Raw genomic sequence first — 21,316 nt, 5'->3', positions numbered from 1 at the left:
TCCTCCTGACACATTTATAACTACTTTTTATATATCTAGTACATTGTGAATTTTTGTATGTACTGTATAATTTATATATAGATACTCTTTTATATTCCTCCTATAGTGGTCCTTACTACTGATGATGGTAATTTGGTAGGCAATCAATTACCCTATTTTAGTTTAATAATTTATTGTATTAATTTTTACTGCTTTTGATATAGTGCCCATTTGGAGCATCGATTTCCTTTTTTTTTTTAATGTTTTTCTTTTATGTATTTATTATTCTTTCAGACACTTTATTTAGAGTCTTGCCTCATTTATGATTTATTTGTTTGTAAGTTCCCACGAGAATAGGGCCCTCGATTCCTCCTGTATGTGTTTGTAAATTCTGTCCTGTCTCTTAGTCTTAGAAGTTTTATACTATTGTTTTATTTAAATTATCTGTATCCATGGACAGCGCTGCAGAATATAATTCATATTCCGCTTCATAAATAAAGTATAATAATAATAATAATAATGATTTGTAAAAACATAGATAATTCACTTGGTTTTTCCTATACACTCGTTTTTCACATATGGTAAAATATCTGTATGATAACTATATCTTGTGCGCTAAAATCATTTTTTCTTGTTTTTTCAGGTTTGTACGTTTGGAAGTCTAGTAGGGATATTTCGTCCTTTTTATGATCTAGCTGCACAGATTGATCCTCTGTTTCATTTTGGCTGCTAAATACAGCCAATTTTTTTACGTTCCACTTTATTGTGGTAGAAAAATACTAATTACAATATCGCTTGGGCTACTGTAGTGCAGTCCCAGAGTCTATGGTTTAGACCATCTTCTCTAGTTCTCTTGTTTATACATATATAGAAACAGATTGTTTTTAAAAACAAACAAACAACTTGTTTTCTTGCAAAACGAGCACTTAGAATTTCTCAGTGTAGCCCCTGCCCCCAGTGTGATAAAAGTGCTGAAATCTTGGCAACTTAGGTAACATTCTGACTGATCTGAGCATGAGCAAATATGACTCCCTGTTATCTATTCACTTTATAGTAAACCAGCTCATGTTATTCTAGAAGTTTTATGGCATTGTGCTAGATAAACTTCCTGCAGAGACAACAGCCTCCTTGTAGGGCTGTGACAGGAAGGAATAAACACTGCACAAATGTAGTGCAGAAAAAGAAATAAAAGGTAAAATCCATTTAAAACGATAACTTATACATATTACAATGATCTCTAGTAAGTATAAGCCACTGCTTAGTGCTTTTTATTATAACAATGACTGTTGAAAGGGACATTAAACACCCTGAGATGGTAATATAAAATGATAAACTGTATAAATAAAAATAAATAAATTATTTTGTCCCCTTTTCCTGTAATTCGATTCTGATATTGTGAAGTATTTGGTTGCTGTTAGAAATGGAAGTGCAGAACACTGTTATAATTAACACAACCATTGGCTGCACACTCTAGTGACCTATTTATAACTGTCCCTAATTGGCCACAGCAGAAAAGGTAACCTAAGTTACAACATGGAAACTTCCATTGTTTTATAGACACTAAAACTTTATTTTGTCAATATTTAAACAGCTAATGAAATGTTAAAAAAATACATCTACAGGTTTTTCTCAGACTAATCTTTTCTTTGAATGCATCATTTTATCTAGCATTTATTTATTGTTTAATGTCCCTTTAACATCCCTTTAAAGGGGACAATACCAGAACCAGGTGGCAGCACTCGTTGACCGACACTTTCTGGTGCAGAGGTAACCAGAAGCCAAGACTATATTTAGTCAATTTTATAATGACCCATATGTTTGCAGTGTTTAATGATCTTAACTATGGGATACTCTTAATATTATTGGTTTTCTTGAGTTCACTGTTTCTTTATGACATCTGGTATCTATGATCTTCCTTATCTATTGCTGCATGTACATTGATCCCATAAAACACGCTGTTTTGTTTGACCCCTGGCTTACAAGTTTAGCTGGGATCAGAGAACAGAGACAGAAAAAAACAATTGTTAGCTCCTGTGCTCCTCCCAGAGGTCATAGCTTCTGATCCGGCAGGTATTTACCCAGGGGAAAGTGTCCTGTTTAACCCAGTAAGTTTATTGATATATTGTACAATAGCTTTATTTTCTTATGCTAAATGTTACTTAGATGACAGCATTTATAAATGCAGAAAGGCAAACTAGCATTGGAATAGATGGAGGGTATATTGTGATATAATGCTGGTACACACATGATACCCTCCCAGCGCACTATAGAGTCATAGAACAATGAGCTGCTGGTGCAATGCTGAATACGGAGAGCGTATTGCTCTCCGCATTCAGCGATGTCTGTCGGACCTGATCTGCACTCTCGGATCAGGTCCGACAGACATATGATAAATAGGCCTCTATGGGTCCTTGCAATTTTAAACAGCTTTCCAATTTACTTTTATCTTCATATTTGCTTTGTTCTCTTGGGATCCTTTTTTGTAGGCTGAACCTAGGTAGGCGCATATGCTAATTTCTGAGCCCTTGAAGACCCTTTGACAGTTTTTCACAGCTAGACAGAGCTAGTTCATTTGTGCCATATAGATAATATTGTGCTCACCCCCGTGGAGTTATTTATGAGTCAGCACTGATTGGCTAAAATGCAAGTCTGTCAAAAGAACTGAGATAAGAGGACAGTCTGCAGAGACTTAGATACAAGGTAATCACAGAGGTAAAAAGTGTATAAATATAACAGTGTTGGTTATGTAAAACTGGGAAATGGGTAATAAAGGGATTGTCTATTTTTTGAAACAATAAAAAATCTGGCGTAGACTGTCCCTTTAAGCTATTTTGTGCATAGATGCTGGGGGTGCTTGAAGTGATGTGGCAGGGAACAAGTTAACCTCATAGTGCTGAGGTGTGATGTGCTACAGTAAAAGGCTGGCTGCCCAAATGAGTTAAATCCCCAAGTCTCAGCACTGATGGGAGGTGTCACTTTGTGCGTGTGTGTGCCACCTGACCTGTGGCACGTCTGCTGTGACCTGTAGTAACCTAGATGTGGGTCCCCTCATAGAACTCTTAAAGTGTCACTGTCACTCAGTTCTAATGACTCTGCGCAGTTCAGTTATTGATCTACTAGACTTTACTTGTGAGCACAAAGGATATTATTAATCCATTATTTGTAGAAATAAAATGGCCATAGTTTTTCCTTTCTTAGTTGTAAAGAGAGCATTTTAAATATATGTTAGGTTCCCATACCACTAATGTAACGTTAGGAGTTGTCCTATTGAGTCAAACTTTATTTTCTTGCTAATTTAACATTTAAATTTAAGCAGTTTTTCATTTTTTAATCTTTTGGTGCTGTTTTGCATAAGAAATATCCGTGTGTGTTAGTGGCCATTAGCAAAATACATAATTGTTAAAGCCCAAATCTTTTTTATTCTCACCCTGGATATAATTTACTTCTATTATCAAATTTGCTTTGTTCCTTTGGTATTCTTTGTTGAAGAGATAGCGTGCACATGCCTGAAGCACTACATGACAGGAAATAGTGCTGACATCTAGTGTTCTTGCTAATGTATAACATTGCTGCAAAACTGCTGCCATAAAGTACTGCAGACACGTGCATGCTCCCGAGCGACATCCCTGGTTTTCAACAAAGGATAACAAGAAAAAATTATAATAAAAGTAGATTGGAAAATTGTTTGTTCTATCTGGATCGTGAAAGAAAATGTTTTGGGTTTTCTGTCAGTTTAAAAACTTGTGTGACGTCACAATACTCGGGCATCACAAGACCTTTATTTTCAGAATTTTATTTCTCATGTTGATGTACCCCTCTAGTAGTATATTGCTTTTCAAGAAAGGATACCAAGAGAACAGAGTAAATTTGATAATAGAAGATAATTTTAAATGGCTTTAACTGAACCATAAAAGTTTAATTTTGTCTTTCACGTCCATTTAATCTATATATTTGCTTTGTTAAAGGGACAGTCTACTCCAGAATTTTTATGGTTTAAAAAGATAAATAATCCCCTTTATTACCCATTCCTCAGTTTGGCATAATTTTACCTCTGTGATTACCTTGTATCTAAGTCTCTGCAGAACTTATCACAGCTCTTTTGACAGACTTGCAATTAAGCCAATCAGTGCCCTCTCATAAGTAACTCCATGGGCGTGAGCACAAGGTTATCGATATGGTACACGTGAACCAATGCCCTCTAGCTGTGAAAAACTGTTAAATGCATTCAGATAAGAGGCGGCCTTCAAAGGTTTAGAAATTAGCATATGAGCCTACCTAGCTTTAGCTTTCAAAGAATACCAAGAGAACAAAGCAAATTTAATCACAATAAATATTATTAATTTTGCATTCATCGTACTAAGAGACTCCAAAGTCAAAATAAAACCCTTTTTGACTCAAATAAAGCATATACTTTTTTTTTTTTAAACTTTCCAATTTACTTAAATTACCAAATTGAGCAAATTAATATTTATTTGCACACTTTTTGAGGAAGCAAATACTGAGCAGCATGTGCAAGAATACAGAGTGTATGCATATAGAAATCTGTGATTGGCTGATAAAAATACAGGGAACAGGGAAATGGAAGGAAATCTTGAAATTTGTCAGAAACAAATCTGCTCATTTGAAATTCATAGTAAGTGTCTTAGCATTCTCTTTTTAATATGCACTTGTTGATTATGCAATTCTACTTCATTCAATGCTCCTTTAAGGGCAGTAAAATGTACCTGACCCTCGGATATTCTACATGCTAATTAGTTACATCAAAGCACAAACTCGTCTGCATCTGTCACTAATTAGTCACAAGAAAAGTGACCAGTATTATGCTTTATACCAGGCTTTTCAAGGGGTATATCTGTGAACTGCTCTTGATTGTGCTAACAAAAGTATGATGTTAAAGGATTTAAAATATGTCTTTAGCAGTGCACTGACTAACTGAGGATATAAAAAAATGACTTTAATGTCATCAGGCTTAGTCACTTATTTCTGCGCTGACGCATTAAATGGAAAAAGAAACAATGTGACAATTAGAGTCAGTGTCTCCGTCACTGTGTTTGGATACAAAACATCATCTGGTGAGATGGGAATTCCTGCCCCAAGGAGAATACAAGCTCAAGTGTTTTAGTCCAAGTTAACCTGACAGACACTTCAAAAACTGCCAAGTGCAAGAATATTTCTTTGATAGTAATTATGCAATACTCTAAATAGCTTTTCTCTGCAGAACTGGTTTGTTTTAAGATATGTGTCAGGGGACCAGCCTAAGACTTCTTGTCTCCTGGATGCCACAACAGGCAGTGCTGGATGTGTCAAGGAGTCATATGCAGGTCTTGGTAAAACTCATTTTACAGCAGTATTGGGAAACTCCACCCAAATGCTGGAGGGTGAGCTGTAGAACAGAAGCAGACAGGCTCATACCAGAGCGCAGCAGCACCAGCGAAAACATATCTGACACCTCCGCACAAGGGAATGTGTTGAGCCTTTCCTCCCCGCCAGGATGTCCAGGCAACACCCTTAAAGTGAGTAAACTGCTTTAGGGTACAGTCCCACCCTGTAGGGTCAGCTGCAGTTACCAAAAAAAGCTGCACAACTATATATAAATAATATACGTTTATCAATGCTCAGAAACAGAGATTATATTGGCCAATAAAAGCTGGGACACTTATCTAGACTCAGCTACCTTGGGGTCAATTTATCAAACTCCGTATGTTTTCCCTTGTTTAAAGACCGTGGCTCCATAACTTCTCCGCCTGCTCTGAGGTGGTGGACAGAAATCAACCTGATCGAATACGATCGGGTTGATTGACACCCACTGCTAGCGGCCGATTGGCTGCGAATCTGCAGGGGGCGGCATTGCACCAGCAATTCACAAGTACAGCTGGTGCAATGATAAATGCCGACAGTGTATGCTGTCTGCATTTATCGATGTGCAGCGGACATGATCTGCTACATCGTATCATGTTGCTCGCACTTACATAAATATGCCCCATAGACTGTAAATACAAATATTAATGAATGGAAAGCAGCGCATAGTGTGGATATTATCACCTCTCCCCCACCTGCTATGAAATGGAGCCAGTGGTGAAAGTGATACCCAAGATGAAGAGAAATATTTAAAAGTGCAAAAAGATAATGCTGTGATAATATTATTGCACTGTTGCTTGCATATAACTCTGTTATTTATAACTGCAAAGGGTTAATACATAGCTAAGATCATCTCCAGTGCAGCAATACACTACTGGGAGCTAGTTGAGCACATCTGGTGAGCCAAAGACAAGAGGCATAAATGCTTAGCCAAAAATCACCAGCAAGCACGGCACATAAATGCCTTTGGTCATTGGCTTACGTGATGTGGTAAGATAGCTCTCAGTATGCATTGCTGTTACTTTAGCAAAAAATCCCAAGAGAATTAATGCTAATGAATAAATTGGAAAGTTGTTTAAAATTGTATGAATGAGAAATTTTGGGTTCCATGTCCTAATTGGGTTAGGTTCCCTACGTCCTAACTACCTACATTCTAGGATCAGTCTAATTTAGTCCATGTGTGCTCAGTAGGTGCAACTTGCCCTGGAGGGCTTGTATGTACGGGCTGGCAATAAAAACGCTGGGTACAGAGGGGTCGACAGGAAGTGACAGAGACATGTGAGGTGAGAACAGTGCTGCGGTACGATTGTCTTACAGTAGCACATGTACCTGCTTATTAGTACTAGGTACGATTGTCTTACAGTAGCACATGTACCTGCTTATTAGTACTAGGTACGGTTGTCTTACAGCAGCACATGTACCTGCTTATTAGTACTAGGTACGGTTGTCTTACAGCAGCACATGTACCTGCTTATTAGTACTAGGTACTATTGTCTTACAGCAGCACATGTACCTGCTTATTAGTACTAGGTACGATTGTCTTACAGTAGCACATGTACCTGCTTATTAGTACTAGGTACGGTTGTCTTACAGCAGCACATGTACCTGCTTATTAGTACTAGGTACGATTGTCTTACAGCAGCACATGTACCTGCATATTAGTACTAGGTACGATTGTCTTACAGCAGCGCATGCACCTGCTTATTAGTACTAGGTACGGTGTCTTACAGCAGCACATGTACCTGCTTATTAGTACTAGGTACGCTTGTCTTACAGCAGCACATGTACCTGCTTATTAGTACTAGGTATGATTGTCTTACAGCAGCACATGTACCTGCTTATTAGTACTAGGTACGATTGTCTTACAGCAGCAGATGTGCCCTGCTTATTAGTACTAGGTACGATTGTCTTACAGCAGCACATCTACCTGCTTATTAGTACTAGGTATGGTTGTCTTACAGTAGCACATGTACCTGCTTATTAGTACTAGGTACGATTGTCTTACAGCAGCACATGTACCTGCTTATTAGTACTAGGTACGATTGTCTTATAGCAGCATATGTACCTGCTTATTAGTACTAGGTACGATTGTCTTACAGCAGCACATGTACCTGCTTATTAGTACTAGGTACGATTGTCTTACAGTAGCACATGTACCTGCTTATTAGTACTAGGTACGATTGTCTTACAGCAGCACATGTACCTGCTTATTAGTACTAGGTTCGGTTGTCTTACAGCAGCACATGTACCTTCTTATTAGTACTAGGTACGGTTGTCTTACAGCAGCACATGTACCTGCTTATTAGTACTAGGTACGGTTGTCTTACAGCAGCACATGTACCTGCTTATTAGTACTAGGTACGGTTGTCTTACAGCAGCACATGTACCTGCTTATTAGTACTAGGTACGATTGTCTTACAGCAGCACATGTACCCTGCTTATTAGTACTATGTACGATTGTCTTACAGCAGCACATGTACCTGCTTATTAGTACTAGGTACGGTTGTCTTACAGCAGCATCTGTACCTGCTTATTAGTACTAGGTACGATTGTCTTACAGCAGCACATGTACCTGCTTATTAGTACTAGGTATGATTGTCTTACAGCAGCACATGTACCTGCTTATTAGTACCAGGTACGGTTGTCTTACAGCAGCACATGTACCTGCTTATTAGTACTAGGTACGGTTGTCTTACAGCAGCACATGTACCTGCTTATTAGTACTAGGTACGGTTGTCTTACAGCAGCATCTGTACCTGCTTATTAGTACTAGGTACGATTGTCTTACAGCAGCACATGTACCCTGCTTATTAGTACTAGGTACGATTGTCTTACAGCAGCACAGGTACCCTGCTTATTAGTACTAGGTACGATTGTCTTACAGTAGCACATGTACACTGGTTATTAGTACTAGGTACGATTGTCTTACAGCAGCACATGTACCCTGCTTATTAGTACTAGGTATGATTGTCTTACAGCAGCACATGTACCCTGCTTATTAGTACTAGGTACGGTTGTCTTACAGCAGCATATGTACCTGCTTATTAGTACTAGGTATGATTGTCTTACAGCAGCACATGTACCCTGTTATTAGTACTAGGTTCGGTTGTCTTACAGCAGCACATGTACCTGCTTATTAGTACTAGGTACGGTTGTCTTACAGCAGCACATGTACCTGCTTATTAGTACTAGGTACGGTTGTCTTACAGCAGCACATGTACCTGCTTATTAGTACTAGGTACGGTTGTCTTACAGCAGCACATGTACCTGCTTATTAGTACTAGTTACGATTGTCTTACAGCCACACATGTACCCTGCTTATTAGTACTATGTACGATTGTCTTACAGCAGCACATGTACCTGCTTATTAGTACTAGGTACGGTTGTCTTACAGCAGCATCTGTACCTGCTTATTAGTACTAGGTACGATTGTCTTACAGCAGCACATGTACCTGCTTATTAGTACTAGGTATGATTGTCTTACAGCAGCACATGTACCTGCTTATTAGTACTAGGTATGATTGTCTTACAGCAGCACATGTACCTGCTTATTAGTACTAGGTACGGTTGTCTTACAGCAGCATCTGTACCTGCTTATTAGTACTAGGTACAATTGTCTTACAGCAGCACATGTACCCTGCTTATTAGTACTAGGTACGATTGTCTTACAGCAGCACAGGTACCCTGCTTATTAGTACTAGGTACGATTGTCTTACAGTAGCACATATACACTGCTTATTAGTACTAGGTACGATTGTCTTACAGCAGCACATGTACCCTGCTTATTAGTACTAGGTATGATTGTCTTACAGCAGCACATGTACCCTGCTTATTAGTACTAGGTACGGTTGTATTACAGCAGCATATGTACCTGCTTATTAGTACTAGGTATGATTGTCTTACAGCAGCACATGTACCCTGCTTATTAGTACTAGGTACGATTGTCTTACAGTAGCACATGTACCCTGCTTATTAGTACTAGGTACGATTGTCTTACAGCAGCACATGTACCTGCTTATTAGTACTAGGTACGATTGTCTTACAGCAGCACATCTACCTGCTTATTAGTACTAGGTACTATTGTCTTACAGCAGCACATGTACCTGCTTATTAGTACTAGGTACGATTGTCTTACAGCAGCACATGTACCCTGCTTATTAGTACTAGGTACGATTGTCTTACAGTAGCACATGTACCCTGCTTATTAGTACTAGGTACGATTGTCTTACACCAGCACATGTACCCTGCTTATTAGTACTAGGTACGATTGTCTTACAGCAGCACATGTACCTGCTTATTAGTACTAGGTACGATTTTCTTACAGCAGCACATGTACCTGCTTATTAGTAGTAGGTACGATTGTCTTACAGCAGCACATGTACCTGATTATTAGTACTAGGTATGATTGTCTTACAGCAGCACATGTACCCTGCTTATTAGTACTAGGTACGATTGTCTTACAGCAGCACATGTACCTGCTTATTAGTACTAGGTACGATTGTCTTACAGCAGCACATGTACCTGCTTATTAGTACTAGGTACGCTTGTCTTACAGCAGCACATGTGCCTGCTTATTAGTACTATGTACGATTGTCTTACAGCAGCTCATGTGCCCTGCTTATTAGTACTAGGTACGATTGTCTTACAGCAGCACATGTGCCCTGCTTATTAGTACTAGGTACGATTGTCTTACAGTAGCACATATACACTGCTTATTAGTACTAGGTACGATTGTCTTACAGCAGCACATGTACCCTGCTTATTAGTACTAGGTATGATTGTCTTACAGCAGCACATGTACCCTGCTTATTAGTACTAGGTACGGTTGTATTACAGCAGCATATGTACCTGCTTATTAGTACTAGGTATGATTGTCTTACAGCAGCACATGTACCCTGCTTATTAGTACTAGGTACGATTGTCTTACAGTAGCACATGTACCCTGCTTATTAGTACTAGGTACGATTGTCTTACAGCAGCACATGTACCTGCTTATTAGTACTAGGTACGATTGTCTTACAGCAGCACATCTACCTGCTTATTAGTACTAGGTACTATTGTCTTACAGCAGCACATGTACCTGCTTATTAGTACTAGGTACGATTGTCTTACAGCAGCACATGTACCCTGCTTATTAGTACTAGGTACGATTGTCTTACAGTAGCACATGTACCCTGCTTATTAGTACTAGGTACGATTGTCTTACACCAGCACATGTACCCTGCTTATTAGTACTAGGTACGATTGTCTTACAGCAGCACATGTACCTGCTTATTAGTACTAGGTACGATTTTCTTACAGCAGCACATGTACCTGCTTATTAGTAGTAGGTACGATTGTCTTACAGCAGCACATGTACCTGATTATTAGTACTAGGTATGATTGTCTTACAGCAGCACATGTACCCTGCTTATTAGTACTAGGTACGATTGTCTTACAGCAGCACATGTACCTGCTTATTAGTACTAGGTACGATTGTCTTACAGCAGCACATGTACCTGCTTATTAGTACTAGGTACGCTTGTCTTACAGCAGCACATGTGCCTGCTTATTAGTACTATGTACGATTGTCTTACAGCAGCTCATGTGCCCTGCTTATTAGTACTAGGTACGATTGTCTTACAGCAGCACATGTGCCCTGCTTATTAGTACTAGGTACGATTGTCTTACAGCAGCACATGTACCTTCTTATTAGTACTAGGTACGGTTGTCTTACAGCAGCACATGTACCTGCTTATTAGTACTAGGTACGGTTGTCTTACAGCAGCACATGTACCTGCTTATTAGTACTAGGTACGGTTGTCTTACAGCAGCACATGTACCTGCTTATTAGTACTAGTTACGATTGTCTTACAGCCACACATGTACCCTGCTTATTAGTACTATGTACGATTGTCTTACAGCAGCACATGTACCTGCTTATTAGTACTAGGTACGGTTGTCTTACAGCAGCATCTGTACCTGCTTATTAGTACTAGGTACGATTGTCTTACAGCAGCACATGTACCTGCTTATTAGTACTAGGTATGATTGTCTTACAGCAGCACATGTACCTGCTTATTAGTACTAGGTATGATTGTCTTACAGCAGCACATGTACCTGCTTATTAGTACTAGGTACGGTTGTCTTACAGCAGCATCTGTACCTGCTTATTAGTACTAGGTACAATTGTCTTACAGCAGCACATGTACCCTGCTTATTAGTACTAGGTACGATTGTCTTACAGCAGCACAGGTACCCTGCTTATTAGTACTAGGTACGATTGTCTTACAGTAGCACATATACACTGCTTATTAGTACTAGGTACGATTGTCTTACAGCAGCACATGTACCCTGCTTATTAGTACTAGGTATGATTGTCTTACAGCAGCACATGTACCCTGCTTATTAGTACTAGGTACGGTTGTATTACAGCAGCATATGTACCTGCTTATTAGTACTAGGTATGATTGTCTTACAGCAGCACATGTACCCTGCTTATTAGTACTAGGTACGATTGTCTTACAGTAGCACATGTACCCTGCTTATTAGTACTAGGTACGATTGTCTTACAGCAGCACATGTACCTGCTTATTAGTACTAGGTACGATTGTCTTACAGCAGCACATCTACCTGCTTATTAGTACTAGGTACTATTGTCTTACAGCAGCACATGTACCTGCTTATTAGTACTAGGTACGATTGTCTTACAGCAGCACATGTACCCTGCTTATTAGTACTAGGTACGATTGTCTTACAGTAGCACATGTACCCTGCTTATTAGTACTAGGTACGATTGTCTTACACCAGCACATGTACCCTGCTTATTAGTACTAGGTACGATTGTCTTACAGCAGCACATGTACCTGCTTATTAGTACTAGGTACGATTTTCTTACAGCAGCACATGTACCTGCTTATTAGTAGTAGGTACGATTGTCTTACAGCAGCACATGTACCTGATTATTAGTACTAGGTATGATTGTCTTACAGCAGCACATGTACCCTGCTTATTAGTACTAGGTACGATTGTCTTACAGCAGCACATGTACCTGCTTATTAGTACTAGGTACGATTGTCTTACAGCAGCACATGTACCTGCTTATTAGTACTAGGTACGCTTGTCTTACAGCAGCACATGTGCCTGCTTATTAGTACTATGTACGATTGTCTTACAGCAGCTCATGTGCCCTGCTTATTAGTACTAGGTACGATTGTCTTACAGCAGCACATGTGCCCTGCTTATTAGTACTAGGTACGATTGTCTTACAGCAGCACATGTACCTTCTTATTAGTACTAGGTACGATTGTCTTACAGCAGCACATGTACCTGCTTATTAGTACTAGGTACGGTTGCCATACAGCAGCACATGTACCTGCTTATTAGTACTAGGTACGGTTGTCTTACAGCAGCACATGTACCTGCTTATTAGTACTAGGCACGATTGTCTTACAGCAGCACATGTGCCTGCTTATTAGTACTATGTACGATTGTCTTACAGCAGCTCATGTGCCCTGCTTATTAGTACTAGGTACGATTGTCTTACAGCAGCACATGTACCTGCTTATTAGTACTAGGTACGATTGTCTTACAGCAGCACATGTACCTGCTTATTAGTACTAGGTACGCTTGTCTTACAGCAGCACATGTGCCTGCTTATTAGTACTATATACGATTGTCTTACAGCAGCTCATGTGCCCTGCTTATTAGTACTAGGTACGATTGTCTTACAGCAGCACATGTGCCCTGCTTATTAGTACTAGGTACGATTGTCTTACAGCAGCACATGTACCTTCTTATTAGTACTAGGTACGATTGTCTTACAGCAGCACATGTACCTGCTTATTAGTACTAGGTACGGTTGCCATACAGCAGCACATGTACCTGCTTATTAGTACTAGGTACGGTTGTCTTACAGCAGCACATGTACCTGCTTATTAGTACTAGGCACGATTGTCTTACAGCAGCACATGTACCTGCTTATTAGTACTAGGTACGATTGTCTTACAGCAGCACATGTACCCTGCTTATTAGTACTAGGTACGATTGTCTTACAGCAGCACATGTACCCTGCTTATTAGTACTAGGTACAATTGTCTTACAGCAGCACATGTACCTGCTTATTAGTACTAGGTACGATTGTCTTACAGCAACACATGTACCTGCTTATTAGTTCTAGGTACGATTATCTTACAGCAGCACATGTACCTGCTTATTAGTACTAGGTACGATTGTCTTACAGCAGCACATGTACCCTGCTTATTAGTACTAGGTACGGTTGTCTTACAGCAGCACATGTACCTGCTTATTAGTACTAGGTACGGTTGTTTTACAGCAGCTCATGTGTCCTGCTTATTAGTACTAGGTACGATTGTCTTACAGCATCACATGTACCTGCTTATTAGTACTAGGTACGATTGTCTTACAGCAGCACATGTACCTGCTTATTAGTACTAGGTACGGTTGTCTTACAGCAACACATGTACCTGCTTATTAGTACTAGGTACGATTGTCTTACAGCAGCACATATACCTGCTTATTAGTACTAGGTAGTATTGTCTTACAGCAGCACATGTACCTGCTTATTAGTACTAGGTATGATTGTCTTACAGCAGCACATATACCTGCTTATTAGTACTAGGAACGATTATCTTACAGCAGCACATGCACCCTGCTTATTAGTACAACTAATGCATTTAATTGTAGGGATATTAAAGCTACAGTAAATATGACACTAAACGTTCATGATTCAGAAAGAACATGCAAAGTTAAACAACTTTACAACTTATTTCTGGTATCTAATTTGCTCCATTCTCTTAGTATCCTTTGTTTAAAAACATTTATACTTTGATAGATTCAGGATGCACTACTGGAAGCTAGCAATTTATTGGTGGCTGCCTATATATATATATATATATATATATATATATATACCTTTTGTTGTTTGCTCACCGAATGTGCTCAGCTAGTTCCCATTAATGCTGTTCTTTCAACAAAGACATTGACACAAATGTGATAAAAATAGTGATTTAGAAAATTGTTTCAAATTAAATGATCTATCTGAATCATAAAAGAAAACATTGGGTTTCATGTCCCTTTAATTAAAAGACATTATTATCAAAGGAGTCAATTTAAAAATAATAATAATACAAAAAATAACAAATGAACAAAGGTCTCTAGAAATAATTTGCTACTTAAATGGACACTGACCCCCAATTTTTTCTTTTGTGATTCAGATACAGCATGCCATTTCAAGCAAATTTGTAATTTACTCCTATTATCAATTTTTCTTTGTTCTCTTGCTATCTTTATTTAAAAAGAAGGCATCTAAGCTTTTTTTTGTTTCAGAACTCTGGACAGTACTTTTTTATTGGTGGATGAATTTATCCACCAATCAGCAAGAACAACCCAGGCTGTTCACCAAAAATGGGCTGGCATCTAAACTTTCATTCTTACATTTCAAATAAAGATACCAAGAGAATGAAGAAAATGTGATAATAGGAGTAAATTAGAAAGTTGCCTAAAATTGCATGCTCTATCTGAATCACGAAAGAAAAAAAATTGGGGTCAGTGTCCCTTTAATCTATGAAACAAAAATAGTTTTAGGTAGCAGAAAAATCTGAATTGAGTTATTCTTCAAATATGCACTAGAGGGTGTAGTGTTTGTATTTTATACAAGCTGATGCATTTTTCTCTTTTCTCTGTTAGTATAATCATTTTCTGCACGTTTCATGCTGGATAAGAAATATAAGCAAACAAATTGTAATGGTCAATTGGTCATTTCAAACTCATTTATTCTCCCTCGGGTCCTAGACAAAATGTTGGGGCATCAAGAACTTAAAGGGACAGTAAAGTCATAATTAGACACTCATGATTTAGGTAGAACATACAACTTTCCAATTTACTTTTATTATTTAATTTGCTTCCTTCTCTTGTTATCCTTTGCTGAAAGGTTTATCTAAGTAAGCTCAGGAGCAGCAAAGAACCTAGGTTCTAGCTGCTGATTGGTGGCTGTATATATATATATATACTGATTGTGATTGGCTCACCCATGTGTTCAGTTAGAAACCAGTAGCGCATTGCTGCTCCTTCAACAAATGATACCAAGAGAATGAAGGAGATTTGATAATAGAAGTTAACTGGAAAGTTGTTTAAAATTTGGTTTCATGTCCCTGTAGCATTAGATAATAAATTACATAGTTCCCCTTTGCGAGAGAACTTTTTGAAGAGTAAACATTTTTTCAGTGCAGTATGCAGTAAAAGGAGACTAATATAGATGACATGTACTGTATAATAAGAAAATTGTAATAATCCCTGGCAGCCAAATGGTTAAAACAGTCATTGCAGGAGAGCTGATCGGACTGTCTTTGTGTTTGTATAATATAGACAACAATAGAAATGTCCTGATTGATATATTAAAGCAATACCTCCCAACATTTCAAAATTCAAAAGAGGGACCCCCCCCCCCCCCGCAGAAAAAAATTGAATTGTGGTGGGCAGGAGCGGGGGCGTGGATTAAAAAAATCATGAGACCAAAGTAATATAAATAAAATTCTAAATAAAGTCATATCTTTTAATACTCTTAGGCAGCAAATCAAACACAAAAACACAAGCTGTATTTAATTAACCTTTGCCGAGACAGTGCTAAATATTTTTATCTTAATTGGACATTTAATAATAGATTCTTTAAAACTGCTCTCTGTTTTCCTCATTAATATTCTAGATTCTGGCCTTTAAAGTTAGCAAAAATGCACAGAAATACACTACATAGCATACACTTACACATGCACATACACACACACTACATACCATACACTTACACATGCTGACACAGACTACATAGCATACACTTATACAGGCAGATACATACACACTACATAGTATACACTTACACATGCAGATACACAGACACACTACATAGCTTACACTTATACATGCAGATACACACACACTACATAGTATACACTTACACATGCAGATACACACACACTACATAGCTTACACTTATACATGCAGATACACACACACTACATAGCTTACACTTATACATGCAGATACACACACTTCCTAGCTTACATTTATACATGCAGACACACACACTACATAGCATACACTTATACATGCAGATACACAGACACTACATAGTATACACTTACACATGCAGATACACACACACTACATAGCTTACACTTATACATGCAGATACACACACTTCCTAGCTTACATTTATACATGCAGACACACACACTACATAGCATACACTTATACATGCAGATACACACACACACACTTATACATACAGATACACACACACACACACTACACAGCTTACACTTATACATGCAGATACACACACATACACACTTATAGATACAGATAGACACACATACTACATCATATATGGGTATCTGAAACTCATTGTATGGGGTCCTGGGGTTGGCAAGCACATTAGCTGGCAGTCTTAGGCTGACACTGTTCGTTACCCTGGTGTTAGCACTACTCATCGTATAAAACTGAAGGCATGCTAGTATTATCACCAGGGGTAGACGTCATCACTACCAGGGGTTAGAGGTCATTATTACCTGAGGTCAGAGGGTATACAGCCTTCCTACTCCTGCTTAACCCACACACCGCTACTTTTACACAAGGAATCTAACAGGTATATAACCCTGAGAGAGAAAAGCCAGCTGCTTCTGAGTATGTGCCCAATAGAATTTAAAAAAAATATATATATTTTTTTTAATGCATGGGGCAATGCGAGATAGATGGCTAGCAACCCAGGACAGCGGGACAGACCCCTAAAATCGGGACTGTGCCGTGAAAATCGGGCAGTTGGGGGGTATGTAAAAGCTATAAATGTAGGTATTTGTGCTTACTGAGCTGTGTAGCTATATATATGCTCACATGGAGGTTGTGGGTCAAATGTAAACCAAAAATGCCTTATTGATATGTTCATATTTTTAAAACTCTTCGGTTTGGAGAAATTTTAGAAAAAGTTTCACAAGTATTTTTTTTACACCTTCATAAAATTGTACTAAACTACCAAGGTGTAGGAGTCAAACTTTTTAAAATAGGAAGGTGATTCCTCTGAAATGTTGGTGTAATAGATTTTTATTTTTTTACTCTATAAATTCAGCGAGTGCGGACCAACAGCATGCATCAACCTATCAAAATATTCCTTTTCTACAACATGTATGACTAGCACAGCTGTTGTTCTTTCAGGTGAAACTGAATGCAGAGCTCTATTTGATTGAAATATCTATTTAAATATATGAAATATTACAAATATTGCAATACCTCTGCATTGGGTTAAACAGACAGACAGGGATGTTATCTTACCAAACAAGCCTTGGTAAGGCAGAAATATTGTGAATATAGGTACTGAGCCAGGAAAATCTTACATTTTCTGTGCTGCTGCTGACTGCTGGGGAAATTCTCAGATTTGCAGATTTATTTAAAAGGCCATATCCTTGTATTTCTTACTGGATCAGACTGACACATTTCCTAAATTTTGTTTTCTTCGTTGGTCATTTAAGTTAGTAGACGGTGAACTTTACTTTGGCACAAAAGGGCTCACATTTTCTCAAAAGGTCTCACATTTATGTTACATACGCATAGATCAGCTGCCAAGATGCCCCAAATTGTGTCTCACCTAGTACAGTTAATTAGACCCATTAAAAAAATATTTTTGGTGTATTTATATATCATTAAGTAAAATGAAACAAATAATTATAGCTCCCACTGATAAACTGTATCTTTTCATCTTTTAAAGGTGTTTTCCAAAATCTTCAGCCATGAGGCTTTGGAGTGCTATCTTCCAAAAATACAGTTGGTTATCCAGGACACTTTGCGGGTCTGGAGCAGCAACCCAGAGCCTATCAATGTCTATTTTGAGGCTCAGAAGTTGACCTTCCGTATGGCAATTAGAGTCCTTTTGGGATTCCGACTATCTGACGAGGAGTTGAACCAGCTCTTTCAGGTGTTCCAGAAGTTTGTGGAGAATGTCTTCTCCTTGCCGGTGGACCTTCCTTTCAGTGGGTACAGAAGGGTAAGTCATGTCATATGCTTAAAGCTAACACTTAAAATAAGGACAATAACATTTACCAAGTCTATTGCCATTTAAATGCTCAATATACATATGTTTATATCGGTCTACAAAACACATGTAATAGTAATAGATGCCCACTGCTTTTTCTTATATGACGGGTTCGGTAAATGCAAAAGATATTCAATAAATAGGTTTGTTTTGGCTATGTGGAATGTTGTTATTATAGAACTATAGACTTGATGAGTTTGTAGACTATGTTTTCAAAGCAGTCATTTTTGCTAAATTGCCAATTCCATCAACATGCTAAACATTCTCAGTTGTTTCAGTATATGCTGCCATTTTAAGGGAAATTCTATTCAATTTTTTTCTATTATGTATATTAAAGAGCAGCAGCTAACCATATTAAAATATATATTTTTTTACATTGAAAAAAAGATAGTAAAAAGTAGGTAAAAACTATTTATGTCAACCTAACAGGAACTGAATGTTTCCTGGGGCTACACTGGTAATTAGTTAACAGGGACAACTCCGTTTACAAAAAATAAAATTAAAAAAAATCACTGTATAACAATTTGAAACATTCTCTCTTAGATGGAATATAGATTTTTTAAAATCATGTCAAATTAATAATTTAATTATGTTCTTGTTAAATTCATAAGTAAAACAATACATTTTTTTTTTTTACAATCTTGTATTTTATCTTATACAATTCTTCTAAAAAAATAGATACCATGAGAGATATTCTTATTTTCAGGGACATTTTCTATGGATGACTAATGGGTGAAACCAATTAATTTCTAATTTAGGATTAAGGTAATACTATTTAAGTCATGGAATTTTAAAGATGTTTCTGTTGTACCCTGAATTCACTGATGGCTTTTAGTTTTTATAAAGGCTGTATGATCTCTAGATAATATTCTTTATTACTTGCAGTGCCTTGTAAATAGTTTGTTGAGACTATCCCTATAATTAACTAATCTACTACTTCATAATGCAAAGAGTCTATTTTTCAGTGGGGAATGATATTTTTATAGACACACACTAGCAATGTGTTGCGTTAGCTTTATTGTATTGATATAAAACACACAATCTGGCTATGGGTTTTCAAACAAATATATACAAGTAGGGCAATTCCTGCATTTGAGTTTCAGATTTCCTTGAAACTTAAAGTGAAGGTAACCTTAACTCTATCTCACAATATAATATCGCTTGTTCTCCTAAATGAATATGAGTTTCATTCATCAGTTTTTAAAATTCAAATTGTAAACTCAGTTTTTTCCGTTTATACTCACATTTTTTTGTTTGCCGAATTCAACCCGTAATTTTTTTTTTTAATTTTTCATCTCTGGTCACGTTTTCTTTGCAGCCTATTGAAATTCTGGCCATTAGACGGCCATCAATCTACGTCATCCGCCTCACAGATGATCTGTGCATGCGTTCATATTTATTTATCGGTCTTTCAATACGAGCATGGTCCCGTTTCGCGCATGACTATTTATTTTGTTATGGAATTTCCTATAATAGAAGATTACTGCATGCGCATTGCTGAGAGTAGTAGATGCTATGCGCATGTTGTATCCTAGTTCGTTGGATCCTAGTGAACACGCTTTGGAGACACGTATAGAGTGGGTGGGACATATTACACAGTGCTGTAACATTAAGTGTACAGAAGAGATTCACATAAATCATAAGGGTAGAGGGCCCTGCCCTTGAGTCACTGTCAGCTGCCTGTAAACCATCTTTACATAAAGTGATGAACAGGACAGATGGACTTGTGAGCTTACAAGGAAAAACATAGGGAAGATGAGGGAGAGGGAAACATGAGTGGCAGAAACATATTAACATAAGTTATATGCATTCTTAAACATTTTTAAGGAACACTTGAAGTTTTTGAGACTAGAGGAAAGTCTGACTGAGCGAGGCAAGGACTCCATATGGTAGTTGCAGTTCTAGAAAAGTCTTATAAATGACAGTTTGAGGAAGTAATGAGAGAGGAGGAGTGAACAAGGTCTTGGGGAAAGCAGAGAGGGCGAGTTAGGAAGTATTTTTAGACATGGGCAGAACTATTGTAGGGTAAATTGTTGGTGAGGGCTTTGTATGTTTGAGTCAAAAGTTTAAATTCATAAGGGGAGCCAGTGGAGGTGTTGGCAAAGAGGTGCAGTGAATGTGGAGCGATGCTTAAGGAAAGTGAGCCTGAGAAAGGCATTCATGATGGATTGCAGTGGGGACTGGTGGTAGCTTGGGAAGCTGGTAAAAGACAGAATTTCAGTATTCAAGGCAGGAAATGATAAGGTAGTGGATAAGAATCTTAGTTGTGTATTGAGTGAGGAATGACAAGTTTTAGAGATATTTTTAAAGTGGAAGCAGCAGAAGATAGCTAAGGATTTATTGTGCAGAGCAAAAGAAAGTTAAGAGTGTGACCCCAAGGCAGCAGAGTGAGCCTCAGGGGTAGAGGTGATGATGGAGTTGTCCACAATAAGTAAGATTTGGGGAATGGGGTAGAGGGAGGTTCAGCTTTAGATAGTGAAAAGCCATCCAGGATGAGATGTTAGCTAGGCAGCTAGTGACACACGTCAGTATGGAAGAGGAAATGTCTTGTGCAGAATGGTAGATTTGGGTGTCATCATCATAAAGATGGTACTGAAACCCACAGGACTTGATTAAATAGCCTGGAGATGATGTGTAGACAGAGAAAAGAAGGGACCTAGAACTGAGCTTTGAGGTACCCTAACAGAGAGGGGTGGAGGGAAGAATGAAGAGCCACAGAAGGATACACTGAATGTAAAGTTAGAAACGTAGGAAGAGAGCCCATGGATTGAAGGGTCTGGAGCAGCAATGCATGGTCAAGAGTGTCAAAGGCTGCAGAACTTAATATAATTGCAACTAAAGTGTGTTGCTCTTACTTGAAACAATCCTTCCTCTGGACAATTCCACCAGCAGTATTCACTTTAC

The 21,316-nt window shown here is 38.1% G+C and overlaps 1 protein-coding gene across 1 annotated transcript in view; it reads left to right on the top strand.

The window, feature by feature from the left end:
* The window catches only part of LOC128650417 (cytochrome P450 26B1), an 82,550-nt gene that overhangs the window by 41,879 nt on the left and 19,355 nt on the right, over positions 1–21,316 (top strand). The window contains exon 3 of the mRNA XM_053704354.1: positions 18,089–18,364. Coding sequence (XP_053560329.1) covers positions 18,089–18,364 — 276 coding nt within the window. The remainder of the gene's footprint in view (positions 1–18,088; positions 18,365–21,316) is intronic.

The sequence above is a fragment of the Bombina bombina genome, chromosome 2 (assembly GCF_027579735.1).
Source record: "Bombina bombina isolate aBomBom1 chromosome 2, aBomBom1.pri, whole genome shotgun sequence".
Lineage (NCBI taxonomy): Eukaryota > Metazoa > Chordata > Amphibia > Anura > Bombinatoridae > Bombina > Bombina bombina.
The sequence above is the reverse complement of the archived record's forward strand: the minus strand, read 5'-3'. Positions and strand labels throughout refer to the sequence as shown.